The sequence below is a fragment of the Aspergillus candidus genome (assembly GCF_002847045.1).
Source record: "Aspergillus candidus strain CBS 102.13 unplaced genomic scaffold BDW47scaffold_10, whole genome shotgun sequence".
In the NCBI taxonomy this organism is placed as follows: domain Eukaryota; kingdom Fungi; phylum Ascomycota; class Eurotiomycetes; order Eurotiales; family Aspergillaceae; genus Aspergillus; species Aspergillus candidus.
The window spans coordinates 446,818-458,560 of NW_020194015.1; the positions used below are offsets into that span (position 1 = coordinate 446,818).

The window sequence follows — 11,743 nt, forward strand, 5'->3', positions numbered from 1 at the left end:
ATTATTATTGATGCCACGCCGCGGCCAGCCCGTGGAGCAGCCTGTCGGGGAATTGTTGTTCCGGAGGTATGTATACCTGGCTCTTTGATATCTAGGTATCCAGGCACCGATCTTCATATGAAACTACAGTGATAAAATGACTTGAGGAAGGATTTATGTTGATATCATATCTTATTGAAAGTTACATCCTATTCGCCCAAGGCGAGTTTCGTCGTAAACAATGGAAATAAAGTAAACAAATCTGGAGGCTTCCGCCCATATCCACCACCAATCTGTAGCCCTACCCAGCTCCAGACCTATTTCATTCAAAAGTAAAGCAACAAAAATAACAGAGAGGAGAATAAGGTATCAATGTAATAGATACATAGCGAGCGAAATCATGATCGAGTCGGGTATGTGTAGAAAAGAGTATCAATAAATAAAGGGGGAGATCAGAGTATGAAGGAGAGAATTATATCGGGAAATAAATCAAATCAAATAACCAAGAGCAGTGAGATCATCATACGGCTCAGAACGCTGGAAGACACCGGTCACCTGCAAAGCACATAGCGATTTTGGGTTTGAAAACGGAGGACGCGATCAACAAAACTAGGGACCACTCAAAGGATGTATGCCCGTTTTTTAAGCCTCAACCTTCTTGCGGCGCGACAGGAACCGTGAGAGGCTGCTCGATGACGAGTCCTTGCTGCGGCCACCATAGGTCGACGCGCGATTCGCAGGCGGCTCCGGGGGGCCGGTGTTCCGGAGGAAGTCGGCCAACCCACCGGTCTCGGTCCTTCGTTCCGACACGGTGGCCAAGCCCGCGTTTCGCTCCATGCCCACCTTGGTCGCGTAGGTGGCCGGAGCGGGCACGGGCTCGGGTGGCTGCTGACGGAGGGAGGATCGGGACGATTTCGCGGTCGGGCCACTGCGAAGGATGCGGGATCTCATACTCGACGCGCTGGACATCCCACCGGAGCTCCTGGGGGGAGCGGTACTGGAGTTGATAAGCAGCGGCTGCGGAGCGGAGTCCGCGGGTGGAGGCGCGTTGCGCAGGAAGTCAGCCAGGCTTTCTTCCTGAGGCGGGGGCTTCGCGCCCTCCATCAGGAGCTCTTCGAGCTCTTCGTCCTCGTCGCTGAGGTCAATCGCGTAGGGGTCTCGCACCCGTCGCTGGGTGCGCATGGGGAACGGGTTTTCTTCGGAGATCGCTTGGCCGACCGGCATGATACTGTACCGCTTGGGAGGACCGCTCTGGGTCGTGGTCCGGCTGGAGGATTCCACGAGCCCCGTGCGCGACCCCGTGGAGCCCGTGGATGGGGCAACCATAGAGTTCGCTCGGGTGCTAGTTGCAGACGAGTGGGCCTGGTCGGCGGCGCCGTGCTCCAGGGACTGCAAGTCGTCCGAATCCATGGTATCCCGGAACGGTGCGACGGTGCGCGGGATGCGATGCGCTCCCGACGTGGGCGGGCCCTCGCGGATAAAGTCGATCAGGTCGGACGTCTCGTCCCCCTTCGAGGTCGCCGCGGAGCGGGCTTGCAGCTTGGGGCCGGGAGCACGCGCGGTTGCGTTCGACGTAGCGCTGGCCGGACGAGAAGAGAGCTTCCGCGATAGTTCTGTGGCGTCGGAGAATCGGCGCAGTTTGTTCGACTTCGTCTTAAAACTGGCCCGTCCGCTGCTCGGGCTAGCTGGAGAATCCGGCCCCGCCGATTTGAAGTTGGCAGAGTCACGGGTCGACGATGAAGGACCGGCCTTCGCTTCCTGCCCGTGGGCGCCCGGCCTTGACTGCGAGGGCACCCGGGGCATGATGGGCGTATGCTTGGGCCCCTCGGACGACTTGGCGGTCATCGGTCGCGGCACCGCCTCGCCGGGAGGAGCAGTAGTCTTGAGGAAATCGGCCAGGTCGGCCGTGGTCGATCGTTGAGGTTGCCGCCGAGGCGTATAGTCGGGGAGCTCCATCTCTCTCACGCTCTTGGGGGTCAGGGTATAATGGATGGTCTCGTCACTGCGGATCAGGTCGTCCAGCTCGGCGTCGTTCGTGGAGTGCTTGCTCGTCTCGGAGAATCGGCTCGTGTCGGAGGAAGTTCGCGCACGAAGCGAGCTCAGACCCCTCAGTCGGTTCGACCGCTGGGAGCTGGACGATTCCGCCGTCAGCGGGCGCTTCTCGCGGCTACTGCTAGCACTGGTGGATCGACTCAGCTTGGCGGGACCGGTCGTGGACGGGGCGGGAGACTGGCGCACAGGCACTCGCTGAACGGCAGCCCGCTCCGTCCGGGAGCTGGCGACGGATGGGCTTGAGTTACCAGATCGGTGGTGCGATTCTAGAGCGAGGGGGGCGGGCTTGGGTCGGGTCGAGCGGTCGGAAGATTCCAATGATAGCGGTCGGGGAAATTGGCCCAGCGACACCTCGCTCGTGGTGGATTGGGCGGTGGGCGGGGCGGACGAATCGGTGACATATAGATCGGTATCGGGAGTTTGGGAAGCGCCGCGATCGACAGCCGCCCCTTGCGTCGCGGGCTGGATCTCGATCACCGTCTGCATCATTCGCTCCGGGCGGCCACTCAACGTCTCATCTTGTCGAGCAGGGTAGTAGGTCGACATGCGCTTGGGCCGCTGCATGGAAACCAGCCTCGGTTTTTCGCACTGACCGTGGCCTTCGATGACTTCTGCCTCCACCTCAGGCTGGATTCGATCGCTCAACACGTCCGACGACGCGTCGTTCGACCCGGCCTGACTGGTCACCACCTCAACCGACGCCCCGGACAGCGATGACGTTGTGGCTGCCTCCGGAGCCGCGCTAGCCTCCGTCGTTGACTCGTCATGCAGGTTCGCGACCGCGGACTTCGGGGCCGCGGATTCCTCACCCCCCGCATCCTCCTCGTCGTGCTCGTACATGGTCTCCAGACGCCGACGCTCTTCGGACGCCGTGGGAGACGACCGCCCCGCGGGTTGTTCGGCGGCTTCGGCCGCGTCTTCGGCGGCGTTCGGGAGCGAGCGCGCTCGAACATGTCGGTTAGGCTGGCCACCCTGTGACATGGGTGTGATGGGCGAATTTCCACTGGAACAGGGCGATCGAGGTGGCAGAGTGAGGACCATCAGACTGTGCGGCCGCACCTTGTGGGCCACCATCGCCTGCACAACCTCTCCCCGATCCATGTCATGCGATCCGCGGGAGCCTTCGATTTCCTGCACGTCGTGGTCCCCCAGAGGTAACGGGATCATGGCCGGATCCGCCGCCGCCGCCGTCGCCGCCTCCTCGCCGGCCGCGACGCTGGACTTGGGGAGCCCGGGCATGGGACCCTGCATAGTGCGGCGTCGGATCGACTCCTTCGAGATGGCGCGCGACAAGGTGGGCGTCCGGACGCGCTTGCGCCAGGTGCGCCAGAGCCGGCCCAGCGTCGGGTTCAGGGCCAACTTCTCCATGTCATGATCCGCCACCACGAGCCGGTCGATGCTGGCGCGCGGGGCGCCGGACTCCGTCGCGGCATCGTCGTGGGCTTCATCGAGCTGCGCGGACAGTCGCGAGCGGGCGGTCTCGCCCGCGATCACGAGCGCCTGTTCCGCGATGTATTCGAGGATGGCGGTCAAGAAGATGGCGGCGGCCGGGGTGATGTTGCCCACGTGGTTTCCAAAGCGTCGCGGGGCGCCCGCGTCGTCGCCCAGGCCCTCCTGCTCGATGAACTCCTCCTCGTCGTCCTCTTCCATGTCGCCCAAGCGAGTGTACACCATGCAGCGCAGGCGGGTCAATTTCCACGCCCGGACAATGTCGAAGTCTGCGCTCAGGGCGCGACCCCCGCGAAACTCCAGGTGCTCATCTTCGGGACCCCCGAGGTATTCGCTCAACTCGTCGTCCGCGGCGGAGACGACTTCCTTCGCCAGTCGCGGCTTGAGCACCTCGGCCACCGCGGGTCGGAGCGCCGCCAACTGCGCCGATTTCCCCGCGGCGAGGATATTATAGAGTAAGTGATCGAGAAACCCATTCAACGCGACCAAGGCCTCGGAGGTGACCAAGGCGCCGGAGGGGTTCTCCTCGTTGTCGACCACGAAATCGGCCGTGTTGAACTCTTGATCCGAGGTGACGATCTGGGATGCGGCCGACGCGGTGACAAAGGAGGGAGGGGGAGATGCTGGCGGCGGCGCGAGGAGGGTGGTGCGAGCAAATGTAGAATCGCTAGACATGCTGGTACTGCGCGAGCGCGAAATCGCTCTCCCGATCTCAAAGGGCTCGAGGCCTTTACTTTGCTGCATACTTTCTTGACCAGAGAGAGGTCTCACATCCAGCAACGGGGAGCTGGCCTCTCGATTGGGTAAGGCGGGGGAGGGAGAAGGGAAGGCAAGGACGAGTCGGGATTGGATTCTTTTTATAATGAAAGAAAGGAGCGTTCAAAGGCGATCGGGGCGGGGGGATGCTGATCGGTGGGTTCGATTGGGGGACTTCAATGAATGAGGTCAGATTCTAGAAAGGAAAGGCTCTATCATCCTGATCATCCTGTCAGCATTAACGGACACGAGTGATGCAACTTATACACAGCCCTGTTGGGGGCCCTTTTCTTCCTCCGTCTTTTTTTATTCAATCTTCTTCTTTTCTCTTCCTTTCTTTTTTCTTTCTTTTACTTTCTTTGTCGTCCTCAATTTAACCCCGCCTGATCGAGGCATTCAGCCATTACCGGCGACAGGCCCAAAGAGGAAACCGAGGACAAGAAAGAGAGCCAACCCCACGATACTTCGCCACGAATTGGAAACGAGACGGGGGATGCAGTAGTGGGTGGAGTGTCAAGGAAATGCATGGACATACCCGTGTAACGAGAGCAAGGGAGGAAACGAGAAATACGGGGGACCGTTCAAGGCCAATAAGCGGCATTCATAGCCTCGGCGATGATGGAGGGGAAGGGAGCGGAGTGTATGAAGCGAATGACGAAAAGAATGGAGAGGATGGAGAAGAGAATGAAGGAGGGAATGAAGAGAGAGAAGGAGAGGAGGAGGAGAAGACTGGAGAGGCGAAGAGAAAAAGGAATCAGGAGGAGCCGATGCGATGGAGTGTGGAGAGAGAAGTTATTACTATTAGTAGTAGGACTGAGGGCTCACTGCTTCGTCTACGGGGTACTCACCTGCCATTCTTCTGGATTTACCTCTATTATTTTATGATTTTATTATTCGATTTGATTTATTTGATTACATGTTATCCATTATATTTATTATCGCATTTATTATAATTATTCCAAATTAATTAAAGAATGTATTGGATCAAGTATAAAGACAACAAATCCATCGGATCAGGAGACAAAACAGCGTCCAATGACAGGCGGTAAGATAAATTACCGATACCGTACCAGGGCCAACCGAACCGACTCCAGGGACCGCACGGGCAACCGCAGCACGGGGGATCCACTATATCATGGGCTGTCGCTGGGAGTGTACGGATCAATACATGTTTCATCACTGTGCCGTACCATACTTCAAACACGTAATATGATATTCATTCTCTTCTCTTGCAGAGTGTGAAACGTGCAGGTATTCCGTGTCTATCATCCTATACAGGAAACATCTGTCTCTTAATCTCAAAATTATCATCGACTCCAGTCAAATCCACGGGAAATAATAGAATGATAATAAACCCAGATGGCAAAAAAGGTTATCCCGATTAAGAAGGAGGCAAAAATTAGATATCTTAATAAGAATAATTTCGTCCCCCCCGACGATCTCCAGCAACTCCAACAATGATTAGGATTAAGCCCCGCCCCACCAACTAGTTGGAAGAAAGGGGGGATCAATCTCCTACTATCCAGTCTGAGTTGTCCTTCGGCCTCCATTCTCTCTTCTCGTTCGCTCATCCACTTTTTCTTTTCCTTTTCTTTTTCCCCACTGGGACTAATGCCGTACGAATCCACTTCGGAAAATTTGCCCCCCTCAATCGATTAGTGTTAATGTCGCTGACGATTTTGTTAACTACGGAGTATGGGCACCAGATCACTATCTGAGTTTCTAACAACATTCACCATCCGGACAGTAACATGCGCTGTGGAAAATGGAATCCATTTGTTTTTCTCTGTTGGAGATCGAGAATCAAAACTCTGTTGGTGACTATTGACGGGCCCTCGGAATGCTGATTCGATCGGTTCAAGGGCTGGTCTGACGCCCGGTCCACCATGGGTTCTCCTCCTGGGTCCTTCTGGGTCCTGGTGTGCAGAACAGTGTTGGAGATACTGTAGCACAAGGTAGTACACACTACCCAGTGTACCTCCTGCGTACTGTGGTTTGTACGTATGGATGGGGCAGACAGCGTCTGATCGAACCCTGGTTCACCCTTGGCTGGGAAAGACCCCCCTAGCCAGGCCACGAGGGTCTACATCATCCGATACATCATCAGCGGAAAGCGGATGATGTACCACTATAACCACCCCAACACCTCCCTACCAATTGTGAGAGTCAGTGGCACAGAGCTAAGAGTCAGCCATTTCATGACTAGTTACCAGGAAACCACGTAGCGACACCATCCAAACCCACTAGTTGGTGATAGAAGCCTAGCTCTGACAAATTCCAGAATGCCCTAGCAGTCACCACGCGATCGATAGCATCCCAGAACCCAGTCTCCTGGGATCTGAGCGGATGAGCCCTTTGACCAGTGTATCACAGAGCATACTGCCCAGTTGGCCAGACCCTACTATTACTGTACTATTATTACTATTAATGCTCATTTGCAGATGGTGTGCAAGTGGATCAATCAGTTGGGACCACCCTGTGGTTGTTATGTGCGGTTCGTGGTTCGTGATCGCCCTGCCGTGTACCGTGGTTGCGTCGACTGTGACATACTCGGTTGCTATAATTGCTATTGGATTGCTAGTCTTTTGGTGGTTGGGTGGGTTTGATTCTATTTATTTATCATTCCTTATATTATTTGGACTCGACTATTGCTTTCTACTCACTTATTACGTAGTGAGTATCAGTCTGTACCATACGTCCGCCGTAGTGATAGTGTGCACATAAGTCATCGATAACCAATACCAAAACTTCACACTGTCTACAATATCATAGATAAATAGGAAGGCAGTCACTTAGGTAGGTACGTGTATACCATCAGTCATGAGCCAAAAAAAGATATAAGATCTTCCAGAACCCTGCCGAAGGATCCCGCCAACTACCCACATCACGCTGACAGACGATAAGCTCGCCCCCCGGTCACATTTCCAACTTCCCCAGGCTGTTCCGTTTCAGGTTGTGCCCGGTCGGGGCATGCACTGATTATGCCGGTGGAAAAGCCTCGTATATGTATATCTCGCTATATGTCGCCTTACTCCGCCTAGTTGGGTATGTTATAGTCCGGATTATATACAGCATTATATACAGCGTTACAGGCTGATAGTGTAGGGCCCAACCAACACATGGAATATCAGAACGTACCTTTGTAGATAAGTAAGTAAAGGAGTAGTGCGTAGATCAGCAATTGACTACCAGTTTATTGAATAGAAATAGATGTCTTTATGAGAAGAGGGTTATTATGACTTAACGGCTAACCTGCATTTCCCAAGTACAAAGTACCTTGATACACCCATCCATCCGAGACTGACTCAATGTCTTTCCCCGGATGGAGCACTGAAGAACCTACGAAACAGACACCAACATGCAGAAATTGTCAATACCAATACCAATAACCATAAATCCCCCTTACAGAGCGCAGACTCCACAAAGAGCGGTAAATGAATCATGAATCACGACCTAGCCAAAAGTAAAGAAAGTCAACTATGACCACCTCGGATAAGTATCATGATCGACAAAGAGACGCGGGTCGGCATCTCTACTTAGTCCTTAGTATTTACCACCTACCTACCTGTCTGTCTACCTACCTCCCTATGTAACAAGCTATCTACTGACCTACCTACCTCCTTATATACATAGCTAGCTAGCTACCTGGCCAATACCTACTGCCTATTTCGTCCCAAGCTTGCCAAGTCTCGCTGTCTACAGAATACGATCTAGTGTCTAGTGTTTCTCTGGCTATGGCTGGTTGGTACGGTCCGCGATATAGGTGGGCCGGATTGATTGGGATGCGCGCCCTGAGGGGACATACCCGGCTTTGGCTATTACGAGAATAGCATCCTGATGGATGCTGAAGGATTGTGGATTAGGGGGTATTTGCCTACTCCGTACTTAGTAGGAGCTTAAACCATAGCTGATGGATAGATACTTTAGGTAAGTAGATAGGTAACGACTAGTTATAGGTAAGTAGAGATCGATCGATGACTTGTCAGGTTCACGTGGCTCCTGAGTTTTCTGTGTTTTGTGGAGCTACGCTGAAGAATGTTGGATCAGGGGTTGGGGTGGTACGTGCACTTCTATCCTACTCTGTAGTTGCTACTGGTTTGATGGTTGAGGTTGTTGTTTTTTTTTTTTTTCATGTTGAATTGCAAGCTATTTGAGAAACCACAAGAAATCACTGATAAACCCGCTCGTAAGCATTGACATTCCTTTCGTAACCAATCGTGTAGAGGATCCGGCCTGATAAAAACGCGGGACATGGGATCCGTTGAATTTTGTGTTCCCTCGTGGGAACAAAGAAAAAAGAGAAGAGAGAAGGAAGAAAAGAAGAGGAAATGAAATCATTTTGATCACCGTCCAAGACACGTTTTCCAATTTTCAAGCGCATAGGCGATCCCCCCGGCGAAGAAGCACAGCTCGTCCGCTCCGATGGTGACTCTGTCACTGCCGAGGCGCTCCGAAAGAAGGTGCTCGATCTTTCTCACTAGGCCGTTCTGGGTGCGTCGGTCGGCCTTCTTTTCGTCACTCAACCGCATGAGCTCGTCCAGCTCGCCAGCGATGAGGATGTGGGGAAATGTCCCAATCACGTGGTTGAGAGCGTGGTCCAGATACACCCCACACGGGCTGTCAGAATTCAGATACGGCGACTGCACTCCGCCGGCGACGATGTCCTCGACCTGCGTGTGCAGCCGCGACTTGTAACTGGAATCGGTCACTCCGTTGATGCCGTTCATGTAGGCTGCAAAGAGTCGCTTGTCCAGGTCGACGATGTCACGGCTGTGCTCTTCGGGTAGCTGCCGGACAATGTCGTAGAAAATCGCATGGGTGTCATTTTCGATATCGTCGAGATCGAAGTCATCAAGGGGGTCCTCCGATGCACTCTGGCCCAAGGCGCGAGCGCGTTCCATGATCTCATGGCAAGTCATCCCGCTATCGGCATCGGTTGTGTCCTCCAACGCACATTTGGGGGCCTCGATATAGACCACGTTGGGATCGAATCGTACGTTAGATTCGAAGGAGATGAATGAACATTCCATAGATTCACCATCATCATCATCAGCATCCTCCTCCTCGTCTTCGGAGTCGCTCATGGCGTCGGAGTCGGAGTCCCACGCCGTGATATAGTACTCCTCGTCTTCATCTTCGTCCTCCTCGTCCGAGGAATCATCAAATTCATGGTCAGTAGCCTCGGAGGCATAACCAGACTCAGACTTCTCGTCCTCCTCTATTTCCGAGTAGGGTCTTTTCAAGATTGATTTCGGGGCGGGACGAGGCGCCTCAAGGGCGGATGATGAAGGCGAAACGGTCGTAGTATTCACCGAAGTTGGGTTGGTCGACGCGACAGATATCTCGTCCGAGCCATAACAGCTGTCCTGGGAGAATGAGATCTCAAGGTTGGAAAAGTTCGATGACAGAGACTCCCAGGACGACTGTTTATTCAATAGTTGGGTGCCCATTTTGACGATCCGGAAATCAGGCACTTGATGCAAAGTGTAATCAAAGATAGGGTCACCAAGAGAAAAGATGCAAATCGTAGACAACAATTGCCCCAAAGATACACTTTCCTTGGCGTATAGGATATTATTTTTCGAGTTCAAGAAATGTGTTGTGAAGTGTTGGTTGATTCAGCGGTTGGCTTCGACTGCCTCCAAAAACGCGGGAGAGATCCATATTGAATCGCAAGGGTGAACACAGATTCACCTAATGGGAGCCGACAACGGCTCCGTTAAACGAGATAATCTGAGGGTACATGGTGTTCATTTGATAAATTGACAATTTGATCCGTTGTTGCTGTTGCACATGCACTGAGGCAAATTCTGGGCCTGTAAGGATGAAACCGAAGGCAGGAACCAACTTTTCTTTTTCTCGATCGGGGTTTTGTGTAGAGGCTGGCTGATGTGATACATATAGACCGAAGGACGTGAGGGGTAAGCGTAAGACTATCGGGAGGGTGAGTTGTATGGTATCCGACTCCGCTCGAATACCTCGACGCGTCAAAATTTCCAGACAGACAACCTCGATATGACCTTCGAGGACTGAGGATCCAAATTCTAGACCTGGATTATAGTTTTGGTTTCGGTGATCGTAGATAGAGGCGGAAGAGGGCGGCTTAGACAGTCATACCCACTTTTCGTGGGATGTTGGACAAGAGACGTAGCGGGGGGGGCGAGAGGGGTAACCAGCGAAGCGAGGCGTTCTGTTTCTATAGACAGTGTGGATATCACACCGGACTCGATGTGTCTCGTGGGAAATGTGTGGGTATATATATGAGAAGCACAAGATGCAGTGCTGGGAGGGAAGAAAGAAGGAAAAGAGTCAAAGGCCGGCTGACCGTCAGACCGCAATCAGGTTGCCGTCATCACCCACACATGACCTAAATCTTCCACAATAAGCATCTGGTTCTTGCATAACCCGTCCATTGTTACTCAGCGACACACACAAAGCACACAACTCGCCCGGGATTACCCGGGACCGCTATGGAATTACTTTGTTCCTTTGTCCATCAGAAATTTCTCGGAGCTTCTTTGTGCCTGAGGTCAAAACATTACTCAGCCATTGGTCTTTCCGTAATAAGTTAGTCTACTCCGGTCCGTCCATTTCGGATATTCTGGATATTCTGGGGTATTCCATATCCTCTCTTGCTTACATCAGTACAGATCACTGAGTAGAGAGCATCAACATCGACGTTAGGAGGGAAAAGACTTCAATGTGTCTATGGAGTGTCTTCAACTCACTGAAAGGACAGCACAATGACACTGCTTTTTCAAATACTCACTTTCTCTAGCCTCATCCGGACATCTGAATGTCTTTCTAATGGGTCCTAATTAAAGCAACCATACAGGAGTGCTGCTGCTCGTTGGGTTACAAACATCCATCGGGGCTATGTCTGGAGAGAACACCTCCTGGTGATGTTTCAGCTCATTGATACTGTCTTACGCATTACAATGAATTCACCAGGATAGCCTCTGTTCCTGTTTCAAACCCCTGTTCTTCGGTCCTCGTACCTGTTCCTATTTCCAGATCGTCCTTTGTTGAGAAGGTCTTTCACCGTTCATTCATTCCATGCAGGAACCCCAGGGTCGAGAATGTTCGATCATGACTGTTATGCTCCCTGAAAGAAGCGTGTGCATTCTTCTCGGTGGCTTACATTCCCCAGGAACCCCAGCCAATCATTCGGGGTGGAAATCAATACCACCCACCACTGGGGAGCATGCTGCTTCCGGCTTCACAGGGACAAGAATTCTTTGTCATCTATTTTTTGTTTCGATTTCTATTTCCTCCTCCATTCTTCACTATGGTGGTCTTCAGGGGTGGCTCGTTCCCCCTCGAGCCTTGTGGGGATTTTCGTATCAATGTAGGTGTTCGTGGCCGAGCTCCTGTCATCTTTTCATGGTCTGAGCAAAACGTGGGAACAAAGAACCTTGAGGGCTTCTTCGGTCGGTTCGTCTCAAACTCTATGCGTATTTCCTCTTCCCTCGTTATGGGGATTGGTCTGTTTGTTGATTCGCACCGA

At 52.9% G+C, this 11,743-nt stretch overlaps 2 protein-coding genes across 2 annotated transcripts; both read right to left on the reverse strand.

Annotated features, from left to right (window-relative positions):
* Nucleotides 1-157: 157 nt before the first annotated feature.
* Nucleotides 158-3,319, reverse strand: BDW47DRAFT_102217 (uncharacterized protein). The gene has a single exon (XM_024811817.1). It carries the CDS (start codon nucleotides 3,280-3,282, stop codon nucleotides 622-624), a length of 2,661 nt encoding a protein of 886 aa, XP_024674096.1. The 5' UTR covers nucleotides 3,283-3,319; the 3' UTR covers nucleotides 158-621.
* A 5,032-nt stretch (nucleotides 3,320-8,351) lies between these two features.
* Nucleotides 8,352-10,026, reverse strand: BDW47DRAFT_5750 (uncharacterized protein). The gene has a single exon (XM_024819348.1). The coding sequence runs from the start codon at nucleotides 9,684-9,686 to the stop codon at nucleotides 8,580-8,582; it is 1,107 nt and encodes a 368-aa protein (XP_024674097.1). The 5' UTR covers nucleotides 9,687-10,026; the 3' UTR covers nucleotides 8,352-8,579.
* Nucleotides 10,027-11,743: the final 1,717 nt, after the last annotated feature.